Source organism: Salmo salar, chromosome ssa14 (assembly GCF_905237065.1).
Source record: "Salmo salar chromosome ssa14, Ssal_v3.1, whole genome shotgun sequence".
In the NCBI taxonomy this organism is placed as follows: Eukaryota; Metazoa; Chordata; class Actinopteri; order Salmoniformes; family Salmonidae; genus Salmo; species Salmo salar.
The window spans coordinates 37,806,724-37,831,610 of NC_059455.1; the positions used below are offsets into that span (position 1 = coordinate 37,806,724).

At 43.9% G+C, this 24,887-nt stretch overlaps 1 protein-coding gene across 2 annotated transcripts in view; it reads left to right on the top strand.

Annotated features, from left to right (window-relative positions):
• Window positions 1–24,887, top strand: part of LOC106569511 (CUGBP Elav-like family member 5) — a 112,806-nt gene that overhangs the window by 54,922 nt on the left and 32,997 nt on the right. For both annotated transcript variants that reach the window (XM_014140927.2, XM_014140928.2), the window contains exon 4: window positions 15,269–15,397. In XM_014140927.2, coding sequence (XP_013996402.1) covers window positions 15,269–15,397 — 129 coding nt within the window. The remainder of the gene's footprint in view (window positions 1–15,268; window positions 15,398–24,887) is intronic.

Sequence of the window (24,887 nt, forward strand, 5' to 3'; positions counted from 1 at the left end):
GGGTGCCAGCAGGGGAAGCAGAAAAGTTCTCCATATGGCCCACCAGAGTACTCGCTCCTACCGGTGGGTCTGGTCTTTTAACTTCTTGGGGCTATGTGGGACGCTAGCGTGCCACCCGTGGTGCACCCTATCAAAAGCAGGTGCATTTCAAGAGCGGCAAATTTGAAACCAAATAAATGTCAAAATTCAAATTTTTCAAACATACAACTATCTTACACCCTTTGAAAGATAAACATCTCCTTAATCTAACCACGTTGTCCGATTTCAAAAAGGTTTTACGGCGAAAGCATAAAGTTAGATTATGTTAGGAGAGTACATTGACAATAGCTGTGTGTAATGTTTTGTCAATTCAAAGCCAGGCGTCACCAAAACCATAAAACCAGCTAAAATGATGCACTAACCTTTTACAATCTCCATCAGATGACACTCCTAGGACATTATGTTAGACAATGCATGCATTTTTAGTTCTATCAAGTTCATATTTATATCCAAAAACAGAGTTTTACTATGGCATTGATGTTGAGGAAATCGTTTCCCTCCAATAACCGGCAGTCAAGTCAGCACCACAAATTAAATAATTAAAATTAGAAAACATTGGTAAAATATTATATTGTCATTTAAAGAATTATAGATTTACATCTCTTGAACGCAATCAACTTGCCAGATTTAAAAATAACCTTACTGGGAAATCACACTTTGCAATAATCTGAGCACTGCGCCCAGAAAAATATGCTTTGTCTGTATAGCAAACGGCCATGTTGGAGAGATCTAAAATCGAAAATACTATGTAAATAATCCATTACCTTTGATTCTCTTCATCAGATGTCACTTCCAGGAATCCCAGGTCCATAACGAATGTAGTTTTGTTCAAAAAAGCTCATCATTTATATCCAAAAAGCTCCGTGTTGTTAGCACATGATCTAAGCCAGCCGGACTTCTCGTCATGAACGAGGGGAAAAAATATATTTACGTTCGTTCAAACATGTCAAACGTTGTATAGCATAAATCATTAGTGCCTTTTTAACCAGAACATGAATAATATTCAAGGTGGACGAATGCATTCTCTTTTATAACGTATTGGAACGAGGGTACCCAACATGAACTCGCGCGCCAGAGTCTAATCGGCCATCACCGTTCCATGGCTCTTGTTCGGTCAGATCTCACAGTAAAAGACTCAAAACACTTTGTAAAGGCTGGTGACATCTAGTGGAAGCAATAGGAAGTGCCAAAACATTAATCAACCCCTGTCTGTTTCAATGGCATAGGCTTAAAGGTAATTCAACACATCAGGTATCCACTTCCTGTCAGAAAATGTCTCAGGGTTTTGCCTGCCAAATGAGTTCTGTTATACTCACAGACACCATTCAAACAGTTTTAGAAACTTTAGGGTGTTTTCTATCCATATATAATAAGTATATGCATATTCTAGTTACTGGGTAGGATTAGTAACCAGATTAAATCGGGTACGTTTTTTTATCCAGCCGTGAAAATACTGCCCCCTAGCCCCAACAGGTTAAAGGACAAGAGGACACAAAATGACCAAGAGTCCCGCAATAGAGACAACTCTTCGTGTTGGTCCTGTATTGCCGTTCCTCTGGCGATAGCCCAGCTCTGCCTAGTTGAGCCACACTGCGGGAGTCCTGCCGAAGTTGGATTAGCTTCCCGGCAGCTTCTCTCCCGGAGAACGGGGCATCAAAAACCTTCTTCACCTCTCCCACAAACCCTTCCAGGCTAACGCATATGGCCAGCTGTTGTTCCCATACAGCAGTAGCCCAGGTAAAAGCCCTCCCGGACATCAGTGTGATGAGGTAGGCTATCTTGGAGTGATCCGAGGGGAAGGAGGAAGGCTGAAGCTCGAAGATGAGGGCACACTGAGCTAGAAACGCCCGACAGGTGCTCGGCTCTCCATTGAAGCGTTCCGGGGGAGGTAAGTGGGGCTCCCGAGAAAGTGGAATGACCGATGAGACGGCGCTGCTAACAGCTGAGTTACTGAGGTTACCACCGTGGCAGGCTGCCTCCCAGACAATCTGCAGAATTGCTCCAGAAAAATGTCCAATGACCAGACATGGCGTTCAGCAAACGATTGGACGTTGAAGTAACAACAGTATATTAATCCAACAGGGACAGGCAAAAGACAGGTCAAGGGCAGGCAGGGGTCAGTAATCCAGATAGGTGGGGCAAAGGTACAGGACGGCCGGCAAGCTCAGGGTCAGGGCAGGCAGAATGGTTAGCACCGGGAAAAAAAGAAAACAGGAACAATTGAGAGACAGGAGCAGAGGGGAAAACGCTGGTAGGCTTGATGAAATAAAACGAACTGGCAACAGACAAACAGAAAACACAGGTATAAATACACAGGGAATAATGGGGAAGATGGGCGACACCTGGAGGGGTGTGGAGACAATCACAAAGACAGGTGAGACAGATCAGGGTGTGACAGGTAGGAACAGTATGAAAAAACAATCCAGAGCTCCCACTTCAGCTGTTGAATACAGGGAACAGCCCTATCAATTCCTCTAAGTTTGTGTTTACCGACACGTCCCTAGTGTCCTACGTGCCAAAGAAAGGCAAAAATGTGGTACTCATGAGTACGCTGCGTAGTGATGCAAGAATCTGTGTCCAGGAACATCAAAAACCAGAAATAATAATGGATTATAATGCCACAAAAGGAGGAATGGACAATTTAGACAAGCTGGTGACTGACTACAGCTGCAAAAGAAGAACACTACTCTGGCCACTTGTGATGTTTGTAACGGTTGTCGTCGGATAAAGTGGACCAAAACGCAGCAGGAATATGTGCACTCATCTTCTTTTATTTGGTGAAGAAGGAAAAACCAAAATAAACACGTACACCAAAAGAAACACAACGACGAATAAACAGTTCTGTAAGGCCATAAGCTCTACATGGAACAATCTCCCACAAACTACAAAACAAAACACATACCTATATGTAAGTCTCTCAATCAGAGGCAACTAAAAACACCTGCCTCCAATTGAGAGTCCAACACCCAAACCTAGACATAGAAATACAAAGAACTAGAAAGAACATAGAAATCCAAACATAGAACATAACCCAAAACCCCCCGGAATACATAAATCAAATACCCTACTAAACAAACCACCACCCCGAACCATACAAAACAAATACCCTTCTGCCACGTCCTGACCAAATACTAATACAATTACTCCCTCTGCTGGTCATGACAATGTTCTTCAACATCTTGGACATCTTGGCGTACAACGCATTTGTAATCTGGATGGCGTTGAACCCAGATTGGAACAGAAGAAAGCTCTTTCTCGAGGAACTGGGCAAGGCATTGGTAAGACCTCAAATCCAGAGGAGGCAACATATCCCAAGGACCCCAGCTTCTGCAACCATCGTGAGGAGGATACAGGAGGAGAATGCTGGTGCCACATCCACCCAACAACTACAATACCGGAAGTAAGTGTGAGTGATGTTGTTGCATGTGTGTTTGTCTGACTCTCCTACCTTGGCCTGCTGTAACTATATATGTTTTTATTTCACCTTTATTTAACCAGGTAAGCTAGTTGAGAACAAGTTCTCATTTACAACTGCAACCTGGCCAAGATAAAGCAAAGCAGTGTGACACAAACAACAACACAGAGTTACACATGGAATAAACAAGCGTACAGTCAATAGCACAATAGAAAAAAAGAAAGTCTATATACAGTGTGTGCAAATGGCGTGAGGAGGTAAGGCAATAAATAGGCCATAGTAGCGAAGTAATTACAGTTTAGCAAATTAACACTGGTGTGATAGATGAGCAGATGATGATGTGCAAGTGGAAATACTGGTGTGCAAAAGAGCAGAAAAGTAAATAAAAACAATATGGGGATGAGGTAGGTAGATTGGGTGGGCTATTTACAGATGGGCTACGTACAGCTGCAGCGATCGGTTAGCTGCTCAGATAGCTGATGTTTAAAGTTAGTGAGAGAGATATAAGTCTCCAACTTCAGCGATTTTTGCAATTTGTTCCAGTCATTGGCAGCAGAGAACTGGAAGGAAAGGCGGCCAAAGTAGGTGCTGGCTTTGGGGATGACCAGTGAGATATACCTGCTGGAACGCGTGCTACGGGTGGGTGTTGTTATCGTGACCAGTGAGCTGAGATAAGGTGGAGCTTTACCTAGCATAGACTTATAGATGACCTGGAGCCAGTGGGTCTGGCGACAAATATGTAGCGAGGGCCAGCCGACGATAGCATACAGGTCGCAGTGGTGGGTGGTATAAGGGGCTTTGGTGACAAAACGGCTGGCACTGTGATAGACTGCATCCAGTTTGCTGAGTAGAGTATTGGAAGCTATTTTGTAAATGACATCGCCAAAGTTGAGGATGGGTAGGATAGTCAGTTTACAAGGGTATGTTTGGCGGCATGAGTGAAGGAGGCTTTGTTGCGAAATAGGAAGCCGATTCTAGATTTAATTTTGGATTGGAGATGTTTAATATGAGTCTGGAAGGAGAGTTTACAGTCTAGCCAGACACCTAGGTATTTATAGTTGTCCACATGTTCTAAGTCAGAACCGTCCAGAGTAGTGATGCTAGTCGGGCGGGCAGGTGCGGGCAGCAAACGATTGAAAAGCATGCATTTGGATTTACTTGCGTTTAAGAGCAGTTGGAGGCCACGGAAGGAGTGTTGTATGGCATTGAAGCTCGTTTGGAGGTTAGTTAACACAGTGTCCAAAGAAGGGCCAGATGTATACAGAATGGTGAGTGAGTGATTAGCACATTTCCTGAACTAAGTCTTTTCATCATTCTAGATTGCAGCCTGTAGCAACAAGAAGAAGCGGTGCTATGTGTGTGGACCCTAGAAGGACAGGAAGACACAGTACACATGCATCAAGTGAAAGAAATACATTTGCAACACACACAGTAAATCTCTGTCCCTCATGTGGTGTGTAGACCGGCCTTAATTTGTGTTCAATGGGGCTCATTTATCATTTCCATAAAATACTGTATGTAAAATGTATCCTTCTAATGTGTTCATTTCAAAGCAATTAACATCAACAGTGATAAAACCTTGTTTCATTTATATTTGTTCAAGATTAACACCCATGTATTGATTGTAATAGATTTTTGTTCAAATGTAATTTTCAAAAACGAGTAGGGCTTTTATTGATAAATGTAATCTAGCAGAGGTAAATGGCAAATATTAACCATGTATGCTGTCTATATTGCTAGTAATTGTCAACATCTAAGTATTAGGTATGAAGTATTTTTACGTAAATTGTTCTGGCTGTATTGTTTTAAAAACCCAATAATGTTGTGGGTCCATTAGACCAAACATTGGGAGAATAACAAAAACAACACCAAACCAGGGTTAAACATTAACATCCAATTTTGTTGTTTTTATATGAACAGTTGTAATCTTGAGAGTGAAGCATTAAAAAAAATCGGAAACCAGGAAAAATAAAACTGAGAAAATATAATTTTGGAAAATATATAACAGAATTTAGGAAAAAGTCACAGATTTTATAGGGCCCCCTTAGAGTTATTTATTAACCATTATTTAGCAGGTATATTGATAGAAAACGTAGTGCATTACTTTCTCTTGTACACTAAAGACCCGGGGAAGATGGGAGAGGTCTATACGCTTCCACTGTAGTGCAGCAACCATTCAGCCATCTTGGGTCTTTAACTACGAACCACAATAGATGCGTTAAAGAGGTCAATGGAACACAGGTGGATAGAAGAAGGACGCCAGATTGGCACACATTCAACGAATCCGATCTAACAAAGTGGATATTTGTCTGATTGATGTATTGTTGATGTAAAAGGCCCACAATGTGGTTGCTAAAGTCCGATTTATATAAATGTGGCAGTTTTCTCTGCATAACATTTAGAAGTTGTCCCTTTTCAGGTTTAGAAGTGACTGCTAAATGCTAACTCCTGTTCGTATAAGCTGGTAGCATAGCTGGCATACAGAAATAGGTGGTGGTAGTCAAAGTTGTTCTTTAACTGCAATGCAGTTGTTTGTTGACAATGACATGAATATGTATTGGGCTTGACATGCAGACAAGCATTATACTCCTCAACATAGTCCCCTCTACAACAACAAAATACTTAAATACATATAATTTTGTCCTCCAAACATTTAATTGAAATACTGTAGAATTTCATTCATTCCTATGGAGGACTGCTCCAACTGGGGAGTGTCAATATGGTCGACCGGTGGCTCCAAAGCCTCTCACTGGCCAATACAATACAGTGCCATCAAAAAGTATTCATACCACTTGACTTATTCCACATTTTGTTGTGTTACAGCCTGAATTAAAATTTGATTAAATAAATTAAAAAATCTTTCTCACCCATCTACACAAAGTGAAAACATGATTAAAAAAAATTGTAGCAAATTTACTGAAAATGAAATACGGAAATATCTCCGTATTTGAGCATTCACACCTCTGAGTGAATGCATGTTAGAATCACCTTTGGCAGTAATTACAGCTGTGAGTCTTTCTGGGTAAGTCTCTAAGAGCTTTGCACACTGGATTGTAAAATATTTGCACATTATTTTTTTAATTCCTCAAGTTCTGTCAAGTTGGTTGTTGATCATTGCTAGACATCCATCTGGTTGCATCACTGCCTGGAACAGCAACTGCTCAGCCTCCAACCACAAGGCACTACAGAGGGTAGTGCGAACGGCAAAGTACATTACTGGGGCCAAGCTTCCTGCCATCCAGGACCTCTATACCAGGCGGTGTCAGAGGAAAGCCCTAAAAATTGTCAAAGACTCCAACCACCCTAGTCATAGACCGTTCTCTCTGCTTCCGCATGGCAAGCGGTACCAGAGCGCCAAGTCTAGGTCCAAGAGTCTTCTAAACAGCTTCTACCCGCAAGCCATGAGACTCCTGAACATCGAATCAAATGGCTACCCAGACTATTTGCATTGCCCCCCCTCCCCCTCTTTTACACCACTGCTACTCTCTGTTGTTATCATCTATGCATAGTCACTTTAATAACTCTACCTACATGTGCATATTACCTCAACTAACCAGTGCCCCTGCACATTGACTCTGTACCGGTACCCCCTGTATATAGCCTCGCTTTTGTTATTTTACTGCTGCTCTTTAATTACTTGTTACTTTTATTTCTTATTCTTTATTTCTTATTCTTTTTTAAACTGCATTGTTGGTTAGGGGCCCATAAGTAAGCATTTCATTGTAAGGTCTACACCTGTGGTATTCGGCGCATGTGACTAATACAATTTGATTTGATTTGATTTTTTTAAAGTCTTGCCATAGATTTTCAAGCCAATTTAAGTCAAAACTGTAACTAGGCCACTCAGGAACATTCAATATCATCTTGGTAAGCAACTCCAGTGTATATGGGGCCTTGTGTTTTAGGTTATCGTCTTGCTGAAAGGTGCATTCATCTCCCAGTGTCTGGTGGATTTTGTCTGCGCTTAGCTACATTCTGTTTCTCTTCTATCCTGACCCCCCCCCCAGTCCTTAACGATTACAAGCATACCGTAACATGATGCAGCCACCACCATGCTTGAAAATGGTACTGGTAGTGATGTGTTGGATTTGCCCCAAACATAACATGTATTAATCAGCACATCAAGTGTATTTCTTTGCCACATTTTTGGCAGTTTTACTTTAGTGCCTTATTGCAAACAGGATGCATGTTTGGGAATATTTGTATTATGTACAGGCTTCCTTCTTTTCACTCTGTCAGTTAGGTTACTATTGTGGAGTAACTACAATGTTGTTGATCCATCCTCAGTTTTCTCTTATCACAACCATTAAACTCTGTAATTGTTTTAAAGTCACCCTGGTGAAATCCCTGAGAAATGTCCTTCCTCTCTGAGTTAAGAAGGATGCCTGTATCTTTGTAGTGACTCGGTGTATTGATACAGCATCCAAAGTGTAATTAATAACTTCACCATGCTCAAAGGGATATTTAATGTCTGCTTTTTATTTTTACCCGTCTACCAATATCTGCCCTTCTTTGCGAGGCATTGGAAAAACCTCCTTGGTCTTTGTGGTTGAATCTGTATTTGAAATTCACTGCTCAACTGAGGGACCTTACAGATATTTGAAAGTGTGGAGTACAGAGATGAGGTAGTATTAAAACAAACATCATTTCACTTTGACATTATGGGGTATTGTGTGTAGGCCAGTAACACAATTTTTTTTTTAAATTCAGGCTGTAATACAACAAAAGGTGGAAAAAGTCAAGGGGTGTGAATACTTTCTGAAGGCAAAGTTGCCCATATACTCATTGATATCAATGTGTGTGTCACGTCCTGACCAGTAAAAGGGGTTATTTGTTATTGTAGTTTGGTCAGGGCGTGGCAGGGGGTGTTTGTTTTGTGTGTTTCGGGATTTTTGATTTATGTTCTATATTTTCTATTTCTATGTTAATTCTAGTTTTCTATTTCTATGTTGTGTTTTTCAATGACCTCCAAATAGAGGCAGCTGGTTGTCATTGTCTCTAATTGGAGGCCATATTTAAGTGTGTTCGTTTTTCACTTGTGTTTGTGGGTGGTTGTTTCCGGTATAGTCTGTGCACCTTACTGGACTGTTTTCATCGTTTGTTTTGTTTAAAGTGTCTTCTCGTTAATAAAGTAAAGAAGATGATCAATATACCCGCTGCATTTTGGTCCACTCCTTACGACGCCCGTGACAGTGTGGAACAGGCAGATGGTTGCACCTCAATTGAGGAGGATGGCTCATAGTAATGGCTGGAATGGAATAAATGCAATGGTGTCAAACACATGTGTTTGATAACATTCTATTTGCTCCATTCCAGCCATTACTATGAGCCGTCCTCCCGTCAGCAGACACGTGTGATGTGTTGGTTTACTGTGTCACACATTAACATTGTTCTGTGTTCTATAGCCTACCCTATTCCTGAGTTTCTGGGCACTCAGTGATTGTTTGAATGTGGGTGAGTGTGTGTGTGTGTGTGTGTGTGGGAAAGCACAAAGCCACACACCATGTACTTTCGTATCCTCTATCTCTCCCCTCAGGCTGGACATTCATATTCATATGAACAGATATATTCCTAACCCTGCACCTTTCTAATCTAATTTAAAGGGAGTGTGTACACCCGTGTGGAGCCTTTGAGCTAAGCCAGGCTTAATTTTGAGATGTTGTTGGGAGGTAAATCACCTCCATCCATCCACCATGCATATGATATATGGTGAGATGAGATGTGTATCTGCATTGAGTATAGTTGTACTTGATTCATTCGCTGGGGGTGGTTACGAAACATTAGAGGTATGTAAAGTGCTACAATGCATTAAAATATGAGTACACCAGATGGAAGGGGTAGAGGAAATTCCACAGGATTTGTATCGGTACCACACAGGCCATAGATGGTTGTTTTCCATGGTCTAAGATGGTTGTTTTCCATGGTCTTAGATGGTTGTTTTCCATGGTCATAAATGGTTGTTTTCCATGGTCTTAGATGGTTGTTTTCCATGGTCTTAGATGGTTGTTTTCCATGGTCTTAGATGGTTGTTTTCCATGGTCTTAGATGGTTGTTTTCCATGGTCTTAGATGGTTGTTTTCCATGGTCTTAGATGGTTGTTTTCCATGGTCTTAGATGGTTGTTTTCCATGGTCTTAGATGGTTGTTTTCCATGGTCTTAAATGGTTGTTTTCCATGGTCTTAAATGGTTGTGTACATATATTTTCAGATCATTCAGAGAACTACTTATAAAAGTGATTCGACCATTATCATAGCCAATACATCTGTTTTGCATGTGCAACTTGTCCTCCACCAATGCAAAGTGACTTTGAACTTGTTTCTTAACTTTCGAACTTATTTTACCCCAGAAGTTCAACAGTTCTGATAATACCTGGCAGCAGCAGACAGACTGCTGTGGTTCCACACCGTCAGAGAGATGGAGGGCAAGGTGTTTACTGCTACACCACAGCCCTTAGATAGCAACCAGCCTCCGGCCACAACACAAACACACAGACACACACACACACAAACACACGCATGCACCCATACATGCAAGCGCACACACACATACACACACAGCATCCCCATCTCTCTTTGATGTGTTCCCCACACTCCAAACACATTCCAAACACATTTGAACCCAGGAGACATTTATGGGGATGTTCAGGATGGTATTTGCAGTGAGAATTAAGTTGCTTATATCACATCTACGCAAGCACTGCAAGCGACTCAAACTTCAGATGTTTTCTTCTACTTTTCATAATGATTTTAAGATGTTGTGCTTGATCTTCCTTAGCAGAGAAATTGACGCACTAGTTCTGAATTAGCACAAACTATTCCTTAATTAATCAGTACCTGAGTATCTATGTCATACATGATAGTACCTAACTGCCTTACCTACCTGTACTGAACGCATGCATTAGCCCACTGAACTGAAGCCTAGGCGTTTGCTCAGACAGATCTCAGGGGAGTATCTCAACTGCGTTTCCTTGATTCCTCTCTTGATTCCCATTGGATAAGAGGGGAGGGACCTCTGACCTCATCCAATGGATTTTGAGGAGGCGAGGAGAGAGGAAGCAAGGAATCAAGAAAATGCAATTGAGGTTCCGATAAGATTACTCATCACACTAGTTTTTCCAGTAGTTTTCCCCGAAGGTTTTCCAGTATTTTTCCAGACTTAATATCACATCCAGATGCTGTAGGAGACATGAGAGAGATGAGAGATTCATGGAGGTTAGGCCTTTTGAAGCTCTTTTCTTCTGCTCCTGTTTGGTTCCCTCTCTCCTCCAGGGTAATCAGTTTCTCCCAGGCCTCTGGACCAGGGACTACTCTCCCTGGCCTCAGCACTGATACCAGATGGCCCTAAGCCTGGTGTGGAGATGAAAACACACACATACACACGCACACTTGAACACATGCACACACACAGAAGTGTATATACACACCCACACACATGAATAAAAGGAGATTGGGGGGAGAGAGTGGGAGTCGACAGTGTTTGTGTGTGTGTGAAGGGGGAGGCTTTGTAGGGCAATGGAAGGGGGGTGAATATGAGGAATGGAGGGCTAGAAAGTGGAAGATCTCACTTGAATTGTGCTTTTGCGGGGAGTCAGCAGGAGAGGGGGAGGGTAAAGTGTGTGTGTGTGTGTGTGTGTGTGTGTGTGTGTGTGTGTGTGTGTGTGTGTGTGTGTGTGTGTGTGTGTGTGTGTGTGTGTGTGTGTGTGTGTGTGTGTGTGTGTGTGTGTCAATGTGGTGATAGAGGGAGGGGTGAGTGGATATTCTGACTTGAATTGTACGTATGAATCTTTCATCCTGTTCTCTACACTCGTCTGATGCTCTCTGAGCTCTGGTGGGGGAGAGGAGCATCTCACAGTCTGTTTTTAGTTTCTAGGACAGAGCAGGCGAGAACATACACAAACACACAAAAAGATACACACACACTTACGTACACACACATACACAAACACACTGCCCGGACCCCCAAGGGCCTGGATTTACTGTAAAGCATTTAATAAATGAATTGATGAGAAGCAGCTAATGATTGCAGTGGTTTGATGAGGGGCATATTATCCTGTTTACTGCATACAGTATGTTTATCGTAGAGTATCCTGTTTACTGCATACAGTATGTTTATCGTAGAGTATCCTGTTTACTGCATACAGTATGTTTATCATAGTGTCCTGTTTACTGCATACAGTATGTTTATCGTAGAGTATCCTGTTTACTGCATACAGTATGTTTATCATAGAGTATCCTGTTTACTGCATACAGTATGTTTATCATAGTGTCCTGTTTACTGCATAGAGTATGTTTATCATAGAGTATCCTGTTTACTGCATACAGTATGTTTATCGTAGAGTATCCTGTTTACTGCATACAGTATGTTTATCATAGTGTCCTGTTTACTGCATAGAGTATGTTTATCATAGAGTATCCTGTTTACTGCATACAGTATGTTTATCATAGAGTATCCTGTTTACTGCATACAGTATGTTTATCATAGTGTCCTGTTTACTGCATACAGTATGTTTATCATAGAGTATCCTGTTTACTGCATACAGTATGTTTATCGTAGAGTGTCCTGTTTACTGCATACAGTATGTTTATCATAGAGTGTCCTGTTTACTGCATACAGTATGTTTATCATAGAGTATCCTGTTTACTGCATACAGTATGTTTATCGTAGAGTATTCTGTTTACTGCATACAGTATGGTTATCATAGAGTATCCTGTTTACTGCATACAGTATGTTTATCATAGAGTATCCTGTTTACTGCATACAGTATGTTTATCGTCGAGTATCCTGTTTACTGCATACAGTATGTTTATGATAGAGTATCCTGTTTACTGCATACAGTATGTTTATCGTAGAGTGTCCTGTTTACTGCATACAGTATGTTTATCATAGAGTGTCCTGTTTACTGCATACAGTATGTTTATCATAGAGTATCCTGTTTACAGTATGTTTATCGTAGAGTATTCTGTTTACTGCATACAGTATGGTTATCATAGAGTATCCTGTTTACTGCATACAGTATGTTTATCATAGAGTATCCTGTTTACTGCATACAGTATGTTTATCGTAGAGTGTCCTGTTTACTGCATACAGTATGTTTATCATAGAGTATCCTGTTTACTGCATACAGTATGTTTATCATAGAGTATCCTGTTTACTGCATACAGTATGTTTATCATAGAGAGAGAAAGGGATGCAGTGAAAGAGAGAAAATCAGGGACAGAACAATATTACTACTCATAGCAATAGAGACAGATGGAGAAAGAGAAAGACAGAGAGAAAGAAAGAGAAGGAGACAGAGAGAGAAGGAGAAAAAAGGAGAGAGAGGGAGGGAGCGAGCGAGAAAGGGAGGGAGAGAGAGAGAAAGAGACAGAGAGAGAGAGAGAAAGAGAAGGAGAGGGAGGCAGAGAGAGAGGGATAGAGAAAGAGACAAAGTGAGAAAGAGAGGGAGAAAGGGAGGGAGAGGGAGAGAGGGGGACAGAGAGAGAGAAAGAAAGAAAGAGAGGGAAAGGGAGATAGATGGAGAGAGAGGGAGGGAGAGAGAGAGAAAAAGACAGACAGAGGGGGATAGAGAGTGAGTGAGGGAGAGAGAGAAAAAGAGAAAGAGAGGGGGGATAGAGAAAGAGAGAGAAAGAGGGGGAGAGAGATGGATGGAGAGAGAAAAAGAGAGAGAGAGGAGGATGGAGAGAGGGATAGACAGAGGAGGTAGGGAGAGAGAGAAAAAGACAGAGAGGGAGAGAGAGAGAGAGAGGGAGGGAGAGAGAGAGAAAAAGACAGAGTGGAGACAGAGAGAGGAAGAGAGAAAGATACACAGAGAGAGAAAGAGACAGAGGAAGAGAGACTGATCCTCCTATCTGTAATAGAGTTGACATCTTTGTAGGAGACAGAGAGACTGATCCTCCTATCTGTAATAGAGTTGACATCTTTGTAGGAGACAGAGAGACTGATCCTCCTATCTGTAATAGAGTTGAGGAATTGTTGTTTTATTTTATTTTTTCAACCTTTATTTAACTAGGCAAGTCAGTTAAGAACAAATTCGTATTTACAATGACGGCCTACACCGGCCAAACCTGGACAACGCTGGGTCAATTGTGCACCGCCGTATGGGACTCCCAATCACGGCCGGTTGTGATACAGCCTGGATTCAAACCAGAGGGTCTGTAGTGACGCCTCTAGCACGGACATGCAGTGCCTTAGACCGCTGCGCCACTCGGGAGCCCAAGTGAGAGACTTGCCTCCAGTAGCTCTCTACTCTGGTCTGATCACATAGACCCTCAGTGTGATTTACATTACTGATGCAAAACACTACACTGGGTGTGTATGTGTCAGCTTCACAGTTCACACTCCTGATGCAACACACTGCCACAACCAGTGTGTGTGTCAATGCTTCTCTCTATAGAGTCTGGTTTATGAATTCAGTGAAATCAGCATGGGTGCTGATAGCAGCATAGGAGTGAGATGACGGAAGATGTCACACTAGTGTGTGTGTGTGTGTGTGTGTGTGTGTGTGTGTGTGTGTGTGTGTGTGTGTGTGTGTGTGTGTGTGTGTGTGTGTGTGTGTGTGTGTGTGTGTGTGTGTGTGTGCGTGTGTGTGTGCGTGTGAGCTTGTTCCCACTTCAAACTTTAATGTGCCAGCCCATCACTTTCTGTGGGTCTGATAACACGGATCCCTGAAGTCATCAGAAAAACACAAAGCACAGCGTCGCAGCATGCTTCCTCTTTCATGTCCCCCTATTCCAACCCCCATCTCCTACCACACACACACACATGGACGCACGCACCAACCCCCACCGCCCCCCTTCGCCAGAGACAAATACCCTTCGACCCCCAACACACCAAATACACACACATGTCTGCCACCCCCGCACATGACAAAGGCTATAAGCTGAAATGTTGGGTGTATCCACTGAATAAATATGAAAGTAAATTAATGTATATGTGCCAAGTCCTCTGCATTGTCTGTGTGTGTGTGTGTGTGTGTGTGTGTGTGTGTGTGTGTGTGTGTGTGTGTGTGTGTGTGTGTGTGTGTGTGTGTGTGTGTGTGTGTGTGTGTGTATAGCAACGCAGGCTGTGGTAGGCAGGCAGCCCTCTAGCCTATAACCCTGTGACAGTATAAAGCTTTACAGAGAGCAGTCTTGCTCTATTGCTGCTGCGATAGAGCAAACAAATACACTGGGTCCCTGTACCCTTCAGTTTCCCGTTCTCCCTTCCTTCCTCCCCTCTCTCCTTCTCTTTTTTCCCACTGCATGTCTCCTTTCCTTCCCTCCGCTCATCTAGTTTCTCTCCTCTCCTTCCTTCTCACAGTCTCCTTTCCTTCCCTCCGCTCATCTAGTTTCTCTCCTCTCCTTCCTTCTCACATCTCCTTTCCTTACCTCCGCTCATTTAGTTTCTCTCCTCTCCTTCCTTCTCACAGTCTCCTTTCCTTCCCTCCGCTCATCTAGTTTCTCTCCTCTCCTTCCTTCTCACATCTCCTTTCCTTACCTCCGCTCATTTAGTTTCTCTCCTCTCCTTCCTTCTCACATCTCCTATCCTTACCTCCGCCCACTTAGTTTCTCTCCTCTCCTTCTTTTAGTCTCCTTTCCTCTCCTTCCTTCTCACAGTCTCCTTTCCTTCCCTCCGCTCATTTAGTTTCTCTCCTCTCCTTCCTTCTCACATCTCCTTTCCTTCCCTCTGCTCATTTAGTTTCTCACCTCTCCTTCCTTCTAGTCTCCTTTCATTCTCTCCTTTTTTCCTGTCCTCTGCTTCTTATAATATACAGCACAGACTACAGTATGTATGGCTGGGACTCTAAACATACTGTCCTTCCTGTTGTCCCTCCAGAGGACAGGAAGCTGTTTGTGGGGATGCTGAATAAGCAGCAGACTGAGGAGGACGTGTATCGCCTCTTTGAGCCCTACGGTGCCATCGAGGAGTGCACCGTGCTAAGAGGTCCTGACGGAAACAGCAAAGGTATAGGAACCGTTCTTTCTTATACTCTTTCTATTACTTCATCAGTTGTAGTGGATACTGTAGTTTCCATGGCATTAGCTAGGGTTGTTGGGTTGAATACTCTAGTTTCCATGGCATTAGCTAGGGTTGTTGGGTTGAATACTCTAGTTTCGATGGCATTAGCTAGGGTTGTTGGGTTGAATACTCTAGTTTCCATGGCATTAGCTAGGGTTGTTGGGTTGAATACTCTAGTTTCCATGGCATTAGCTAGGGTTGTTGGGTTGAATACTCTAGTTTCCTTGGCATTAGCTAGGGTTGTTGGGTTGAATACTCTAGTTTCCATGGCATTAGCTAGGGTTGTTGGGTTGAATACTCTAGTTTCCATGGCATTAGCTAGGGTTGTTGGGTTGAATACTCTAGTTTCCTTGGCATTAGCTAGGGTTGTTGGGTTGAATACTCTAGTTTCCATGGCATTAGCTAGGGTTGTTGGGTTGAATACTCTAGTTTCCTTGGCATTAGCTAGGGTTGTTGGCTTGAAAGCAATTGGATAAGCAAAAAAGACTAAATGCTTTCTCTTCATCCAACTGGTCTCGTTCTAACAACATGTTGTAGTCAGTCTAACATTACTGACCCAATCTTATTGGTAGCTCAATCAACTCAACAGCCTTGGTTTCTCAAATGATTGCCTCGCCTGGTTCACCAACTACTTCTCAGACAGAGTTCATTGTGTCAAATCGGAGGGCCTGTTGTCCGGACCTCTGGCAGTGTCTATGGGGGTATCACAGGGTTCAATTCTCTGGCCGACACTTTTCTCTGTATATATCAACGATGACGCGCTTGCTGAGAAACTAAATGAGTGGAGGGAAGGAAAGGAGACTAGGAGAAGGAGAGGAGAGAAACTAGATGTAAAATAAAAAAAATAAAATCCCTAGAATCATCTTCTGTTGTGTTCCAAGACAGGTAAGTGTTACGTATTCAATTTTCTGTATTCTCATATCCATCGCTCTCATGTCACAATGACATTTTTCTTCCTGCACACACACACACACACACACACACACACACACACACACACACACACACACACACACACACACACACACACACACACACACACACTCACAAACATTTTCCCAGTGTCTCAAACTTGCATCTCCCATGTCAGAGCAATGTTACGCCTGTGTGATAGCTGACACATCGGCTTGACACTGCAGTGACAGAACTCATTTCACACTGTACTGCAGTGAGGGAAGACAATACCTGACAGGCAACGCATGAGAGCACACACACACACACATCCATAAACACACACATTGGTCACAATCTCAAAATAATCTTCTAGTCAGGTCTGTGTGGAGACACTTGCTCAAAGACGCAGAAAATGTGGTCAACTGAAAGTCAAAAGGTAAGTGTGTGAATACTACATTAGAGTTTGGAGAGGAAAGCGAGACAGATATTCAGACTCCAATTCAATTCAATTCAAGGGGCTTTATTGGCATGGGAAACAAATGTTAACATTGCCAAAGCAAGTGAAGTAGATAATATACAAAAGTGAAAGAAACAATAAAAATGAACAGTGAACATTACGATCACAGAAGTTCCAAAAGATTCAAGAGACTACGAATGTCATATTATGTATATATATATATATACAGTGTTGTAATGATGTACAAATGCTTAAAGTACAAAAGGGATGGTTACAATGGTTTTTGTTCTTCACTGGTTGACCTTTTCTTGTGGCAACAGGTCACAAATCTCGATGCTCGGATGGCACACTGTTTTTCACCCAGTAGATATGGGAGTTTATCAAAATTGGGTTTGTTTTTGAATTCTTTGTGGATCTGTATAATCTGAGGGAAATATGTGTCTCTAATATGGTAATACATTGGGCAGGTTAGGAAGTGCAGCTCAGTTTCCACCTCATTTTGTGGGCAGTGTGCACATAACCTTTCTCTTGAGAGCCAGGTCTGCCTACGGCGGCCTTTCTCAATAGCAAGGCTATGCTCACTGAGTCTGTACGTACATAGTCAAAGCTTTCCTTAAGTTTGGGTCAGTCACAGTGGTCAAGTATTCTGCCACTGTCTACTCTCTGTTTAGGGCCAAATAGCATTCTAGTTTGCTCAGTTTTTTTGTTAATTCTTTCCAATGTGTCAAGTAATTATCTTTTAGTTTTCTCATGATTTGGTTGGGTCTAATTGTGTTGCTGTCCTGAAGCTCTGTGGGTTCTGTTTGTGTTTGTGAACAGAGCCCCAGGACCAGCTTGCTTAGGGGACTCTTGGTGAGCGAACCCCAGACCTCACAAACATAAAGGCCAATGGGTTGTATAACTGATTCAAGTATTTTTAGACAGATCCTAATTGGTAAGTTGAATTTTATGTTCCTTTTGATGGCATGGAATGCCCTTCTTGCCTTGTCTCTCAGATCGTTCACAGCTTTGTGGAAGATACCTGTGGCGCTAATGTTTAGGCCTAAGGTGGGTATAGTTTTTTGTGTGCTCTAGGGCAACAGTGTCTAGATGGAATTTGTATTTGTGGTCCTGGTGACTGGACCTTTTTTGGAACACCATTATTTTGGTCTTACTGAGATTTACTGTCAGGGCCCAGGTCTGGCAGAATCTGTGAAGAAGATCTAGGTGCTGCTGTAGGCCCTCCTTGGTTGGTGACAGAAACACCAGATCATCAACAAACAGTAGACATTTGACTTCAGATTCTAGTAGGGTGAGGCCGGGTGCTGCAGACTTTTCTAGTGCCCTCGCCAATTCGTTGATATATATGTTGAAGAGGGTGGGGCTTAAGCTGCATCCCTGTCTCACCCCACAGCCCTGTGGGAAGAAATGTGTGTTTTTTTCTGCCTATTATAACTGCACACTTGTTGTTTGTGTACATGGATTTTATGTACACAAACAAATTGTATAGCAGACCCTCATGCCAAATTGAGTCGAAGGCTTTTTTGAAATCAATGGTTTGTTTGTTTGTCAATTAGGGTGTGCAGGGTGAATACGTGGTCTGTTGTACGATAATTTGGTAAAAAGCCAATTTGACATTTGCTCAGTACATTGTTTTGACTGAGGAAATGTATGAGTCTGCTGTTAATGCAGAGGATTTTCCCAAGGTTGCTGTTGACGCATATCCCATGGTAGTTATTGGGGTCAATTTTGTCTCCACTTATGTGGATTGGGGTGATCAGTCCTTGGTTCCAAATATTGGGGAAGATGCCAGAGCTAAGGATGATGTTAACCTCTCTAGGGGGGCAACATCCAGTGAAATTGCAGAGCGCCAAATTCAAAAACAGAAATACTCATTATAAAATTCATGAAACATACAAGTGTTACACATCAGTTTAAAGATTAACTTCTTGTTAATCCAACCGCGGTGTTAGATTTCAAAAATACTTTATGGCAAAAGCAAACCATGCGATTATCTGAGAACAGCGCCCAGCAGACAAATCATTACAAACAGTAACCAGCCGAGTAGACAAGTAACAAAAGTCAGAAATAGCGATAAAATGAATCACTTACCTTTGATGATCTTCATATGGTTACACTCACAAAACTCCCAGTTACCCAATAAATGTTAGTTTTGTTCGATCAAGTCCCTCTTTATATCCAAAAACCTCCGTTTTGTTAGCGCGTTTTGTTTAGTAATCCATTGGAACAAAGCGCGGTCACAAAAGACAGACGAAAAATCAAAAAAGTACCATAAAGGTTCGTAGAAACATGTCAAATGATGTTTATAATCAATCCTCAAGTTGTTTTTGTCATAAATAATTGATCATATTTCAACCGGACAATAGCTTCGTCAATAGAAAAGGAGAAACAAGAAAGGTGCGCTCCCGGTCATGCGCTGGCTTCATGTCTGGAAATTTCCACTGTCCACTCATTGAAAGTGGTGTTTCTCCCTCATTTTTCAGAGTAAAAGCCTGAAACAATGCCTAACGACTGGCCACATGTTGTGGAAGGCATAGAGATCGTGAACTGCGTCATGTCTTTGTATGGTGGATGGGCTTTCAATGGAAAAACAGGCATTTCGAAATAAAGGCACTTCTTGGATGGATTTTCCTCAGATTTTTGCCTGCCATATCAGTTCTCTTATACTCACAGACATTATTCTAACAGTTTTGGAAACTTTAGAGTGTTTTCTATCCAGATCTACCAATTATATGCATATCCTAGCTTCTGGACCTGAGTAGCAGGCAGTTTACTTTGGGGCACGCTTTTCATCCAAAATTCCGAATGCTGCCCCCTACCCTAGTGAGGTTAAAGATTTTTATTATAGCCAATTGGAATTTGTTGTCTGTATATTTGATCATTTCATTGAGGATGCCATCAACACCACAGGCCTTTTTAGGTTGGAGGGTTTTAATTTTGTCCTGCAGTTCATTCAAGGTCATTTGAGAATCCAGTGGGTTCTGGTAGTCTTTAATAGTTGATTCTAATATTTGTATTTCATCTTGTATATGTTTTTACTGTTTGTTCTTTGTTAAAGAGCCAAGAAGATTCTAGAAGTGGTTTACCCATACATCTCTATTTTGGATAGATCATTTTTTTGTGTTGTTCTTTGTTTAGTGTTTTCCAATTTTCTGAGAAGTGGTTAGAGTCTATGGATTCTTCAATTACATTGAGCTGAATTCTGACGTGCATTTCCTTTTTTTTACTTAGTGTATTTCTGTATTGTTTTAGTGATTCACCATAGTGAAGGCGTAAACTCAGGTTTTCCGAGTCTCTATGTTTTTGTTTGGACAGGTTTCTCAATTTCTTTCTTAGATTTTTGCATTCTTCATCAAACCATTTGTCATTGATTGATTATTGTCTTTGGTTTTCTATTTTAGATTTGATTGGGAAGCTGAGAGGTCAAATATACTGTTAAGATTTTCTACTGCCAAGTTTACACCTTCACTATTACAGTGGAACGTTTTATCCAGGAAGTTTCTAAAAGGGATTGATTTTGTTGTTGCCTAATTGTTTTTTGGTAGGTTTTCAAACTACATTCCTTCTATCTATAGCATTTCTTAATATTACTGAGTTCCTTCGGCTTTGATGCCTCATGATTGAGTATTGCTCTGTTCAAGTAGACTGTGATTTTGCTGTGATCTGATAGGGGTGTCAGTGGGCTGACTGTGAACACTCTGAGAGACTCTGGGTTGAGGTCAGTGATAAAGTAATCTACAGTACTACTGCCAAGATATGAGCTATAAGTGTTTCAACCCTAGTAGTCCCCTCGAAGCCTACCATTGACTATGTACATACCCAGCGTGCGACAGAGCTGCAGGAGTTGTGACCCATTTTTTGTTGATTTTGTTGTCATAGTTGTGCCTAGGGGGGCATATGGGGGAGGGAATGCTGTCACCTCCAGGCAGGTGTTTGTCCCCTTGTGTGCTGAGGGTGTCAGGTTCTTGTCTGGTTCTGGCATTTAGGTCACCACAGACTAGTACATGTCCCTGGGCCTGGAAATGATTGATTTCCCCCTCTAGGATGGAGAAGCTGTCTTCATTAAAGTATGGGGATTCTAGTGGGGGGATATAGGTCGCACACAGGAGGATATTTTTCTCTGTTAAGGTCATTTCCTTTTGAATTTCTAGATAAATGTAAAATGTTCCTGTTTTGATTAATTTAATGGAGTGAGTTAGGTCTGCTCTATACCAAATTAGCATACCCCTGAGTCCCTTCCCTGTTTCACACCTGGTAGTTTAGTGGATGGGACTACCAGCTCTCTGTAACCTAGAGGGCAACCAGTGGGTCCGCCTCCTCTATACCAGGTTTCTTGTAGGATGACAATGTCTGCATTTCCGATTTCTTTGATGAAGTCCAGGTTCCTGCTCTTTAGGCCAAAGGCAGATGACCTCTGGCCTTGGATATTCCAGGATGAGATAGTGAAGGCTTTGTGTTCCATAAAGTGTCCAATGTTGTTGGTCGTGTGGTTTGGCCTCAGACTAGTAAGTGTGAGCAGAGCCTGCTGAGCATCTGGTACATGCCATTGGCTTGGGCTAGTGTAAGAGTGGGGTTTGGGCCTGTTTACCTGCTCACGGCCTGACCGTATGTGTGACTTTCATGTTGAGGCCCTCTTTGCAGGAGTGGGCGGCATGGGGTGGGCAGGAGGGGCATAGGTCTGATCTGAGGGGGCCTAAATTGTGTGTGGACATGGTTGACTTTGGGGGGGTGTTGATTGGTTGGGGTGGGGGTGTGTATGTGGCCGGTGGTGTTGTGGTCTGGATGCAGGTCCTCTTGGCGTGGGTCCTCTATGTGTAGGTCCGGAGGGGGGAGGGGGGAGGGGGGTGGGGGGTCCCGCAGGTCTGGGAGAGTGTCTCGCTGGTCTGGACGGGGTGTCTATTGATCTGTTGCTCCTGTGTGAAGTGTTGGGGCTGCGTTTAAGAGCGATGTCATTTAGAGTCTGGGCGAAGGTGGGCACTGCTGCCTTGTATAGGTGGACCTAGTCATAGAGGCTGTTCAAGTCCAGGGTGGAGTGGTGGGCCAGGAAAACATTTGGTTTTGAGGCACAGTCACAGGAAATACTTGCGTTTACCCGCTGTATGGTAGCAGGGTGGAAGTCTTTTCGTGGTAGCAGGGTGGAATAACCACTTGTGCGTGGGGAAAGTAGAAGAAGCTTTTTCAATCCCTCCCTTCAGTGCTGTGGCCACCCTTTCCTGCTGTGTTCTCAGGTATTTTGTGCCTGTGTGTATTATTATGTGGCTGGGTGACCCTAGTTGGTCCTCAGATAGAAGGTCTAGGGCGCGCTGGGTGTTTTGGACACCAGAGTATAGACACACTGTGTGTGGGAAAATATTTTTCTTTCTTGTATATATTTACCATTTGAGTCCATAAATAGTACAATCTGTGTCTTGTGTATGTCCTCAGTCGGCATGGGGGGGTTGTCAGGAGGGCTATTAGGGTGGCTGACAGGGGGGGTGCTCAGAGGGGGTGAGATCCCCTGGGCTTGGGGTTCTTCATTTGTCTGTTCTGCTGTGATGTCGATGCTATGGTCAGGGTCTGGTGTGGACTGTTCTGCTGTGATGTCGACACTATGGTCAGGGTCTGGGGTGGACTGTTCTGCTGTGATGTCGACGCTATGGTCAGGGTCTGGTGTGGACTGTCCTGCTGTGATGTCAACACTATGGTCAGGGTCTGGGGTGGACTGTTCTGCTGTGATGTCGACGCTATGGTCAGGGTCTGGTGTGGACTGTCCTGCTGTGATGTCAACACTATGGTCAGGGTCTGGGGTGGACTGTTCTGCTGTGATGTCGACGCTATGGTCAGGGTCTGGTGTGGACTGTCCTGCTGTGGTGTCAACACTATGGTCAGGGTCTGGGGTGGACTGTCCTGCTGTGGTGTCAACACTATGGTCAGGGTCTGGGGTGGACTGTCCTGCTGTGATGTTAACACTATGGTCAGGGTCTGGTGTGGACTGTCCTGCTGTGATGTCGACGTGGTCAGGGTCTGGGGTGGACTGTCCTGCTGTGGTGTCGACACTATGGTCAGGGTCTGGTGTGGACTGTCCTGCTGTGATGTCGACGCTATGGTCAGGGTCTGGTGTGGACTGTTCTGCTGTGATGTCGACGCTATGGTCAGGGTCTGGGGTGGACTGTTCTGCTGTGATGTCGACGCTATGGTCAGGGTCTGGTGTGGACTGTTCTGCTGTGATGTCGACGCTATGGTCAGGGTCTGGGGTGGACTGTTCTGCTGTGATGTCGACGTGGTCAGGGTCTGGGGTGGACTGTCCTGCTGTGGTGTCGACACTATGGTCAGGGTCTGGTGTGGACTGTCCTGCTGTGATGTTAACACTATGGTCAGGGTCTGGGGTGGGCTGTTCTGCTGTAGTGTCGAGACTTTTGTCTGGAGCTGAGGTGGGCTGTTCTGCTGGCATCTCTACGGAGGTGACCACCTCTCTAGTGGGTTGGTCTCTATCACACGCCATCCCCCTCAGCCTCTCCTCCAGCAGTCTGATCCTCTCCACCATCCCCCTCACCCTCTCCTCCAGCAGTTTGATCCTCTCCCTCCATCCCTCTCATCCTCTCCTCCAGCAGTCTGATCCTCTCCCTCCATCCCCCTCATCCTCTCCTCCAGCAGTCTGATCCTCTCCCTCCATCCCCCTCATCCTCTCCTCCAGCAGTCTGATCCTCTCCTCCATCCCCCTCACCCTCTCCTCCAGCAGTCTGATCCTCTCCCTCCATCCCCCTCACCCTCTCCTCCAGCAGTCTGATCCTCTCCCTCCATCCCCTTCACCCTCTCCTCCAGCAGTCTGATCCTCTCCCTCCATCCCCCTCATCCTCTCCTCCAGCAGTCTGATCCTCTCCCTCCATCCCCCCTCACTCTCTCCTCCAGCAGTCTGATCCTTTCCCTCCATCCCCCTCTTCCTCTCCTCCAGCAGTCTGATCCTCTCCCTCCATCCCCTTCACCCTCTCCTCCAGCAGTCTGATCCTCTCCCTCCATCCCCCTCACCCTCTCCTCCAGCAGTCTGATCCTCTCCCTCCATCCCCTTCACCCTCTCCTCCAGCAGTCTGATCCTCTCCCTCCATCCCCCTCACTCTCTCCTCCAGCAGTCTGATCCTCTCCTCCATCCCCCTCACCCTCTCCTCCAGCAGTCTGATCCTCTCCTCTAGTGCTCTGTTCTTCTCCTGCTCCTGCTTTTTATATTGTTGAAGTTGTCTCACCACAGTCCAGAGTGCAGATATGTCTCTCTCCACCTCAAGCTCTCCGGGTCTGGTTAAGGGGGTGTTGTTGTGCCGGACTGTTGTCTGGGTCTGGGTCTGTGCTGACTGGAGTGTAATCACCTGCTGTTCCAGCTCCACCTGCCTACCTCCAGCTGGGTAAATGTATCCTTCATTTCAATGAGGGGGTAGTACTCTGTGCTGGGAGGTTGACTTTCCGCTTGGGGGGTTATATAATGAAGAGGTCTGGTCTGACCCGCTCGGGGTGGGGGTATCTTTCTCAAGGGAGAGCTTCTCCTGCTGGGCTAATTCTTTGATTAGGTGAAAGTCCAGCTGAAACTGTTTGGGGTTGCCCTGTACCATTACTGTTCCAGACTTATAGAGATTCATATTAGCTGACTCAGAGTCCTCATTGTCTAGTATCCTGAGTTTCCACCCCTCGTTAACACCACCTCTCTTAACAGAGAGGTAGTGGGCTAATATAGCACTGTGCCATGCCAGGGGATGGTCTGGTTAATATAGCACTGTGCCATGCCAGGGGATGGTCTGGTTAATATAACACTGTGCCATGCCAGGGGATGGTCTGGTTAATATAGCACTGTGCCATGCCAGGGGATGGTCTGGTTAATATAACACTGTGCCATGCCAGGGGATGGTCTGGTTAATATAGCACTGTGCCATGCCAGGGGATGGTCTGGTTAATATAGCACTGTGCCATGCCAGGGGATGGTCTGGTTAATATAGCACTGTGCCATGCCAGGGGATGGTCTGGTTAATATAGCACTGTGCCATGCCAGGGGATGGTCTAGTTAATATAGCACTGTGCCATGCCAGGGGATGGTCTGGTTAATGTAGCACTGTACCATGCCAG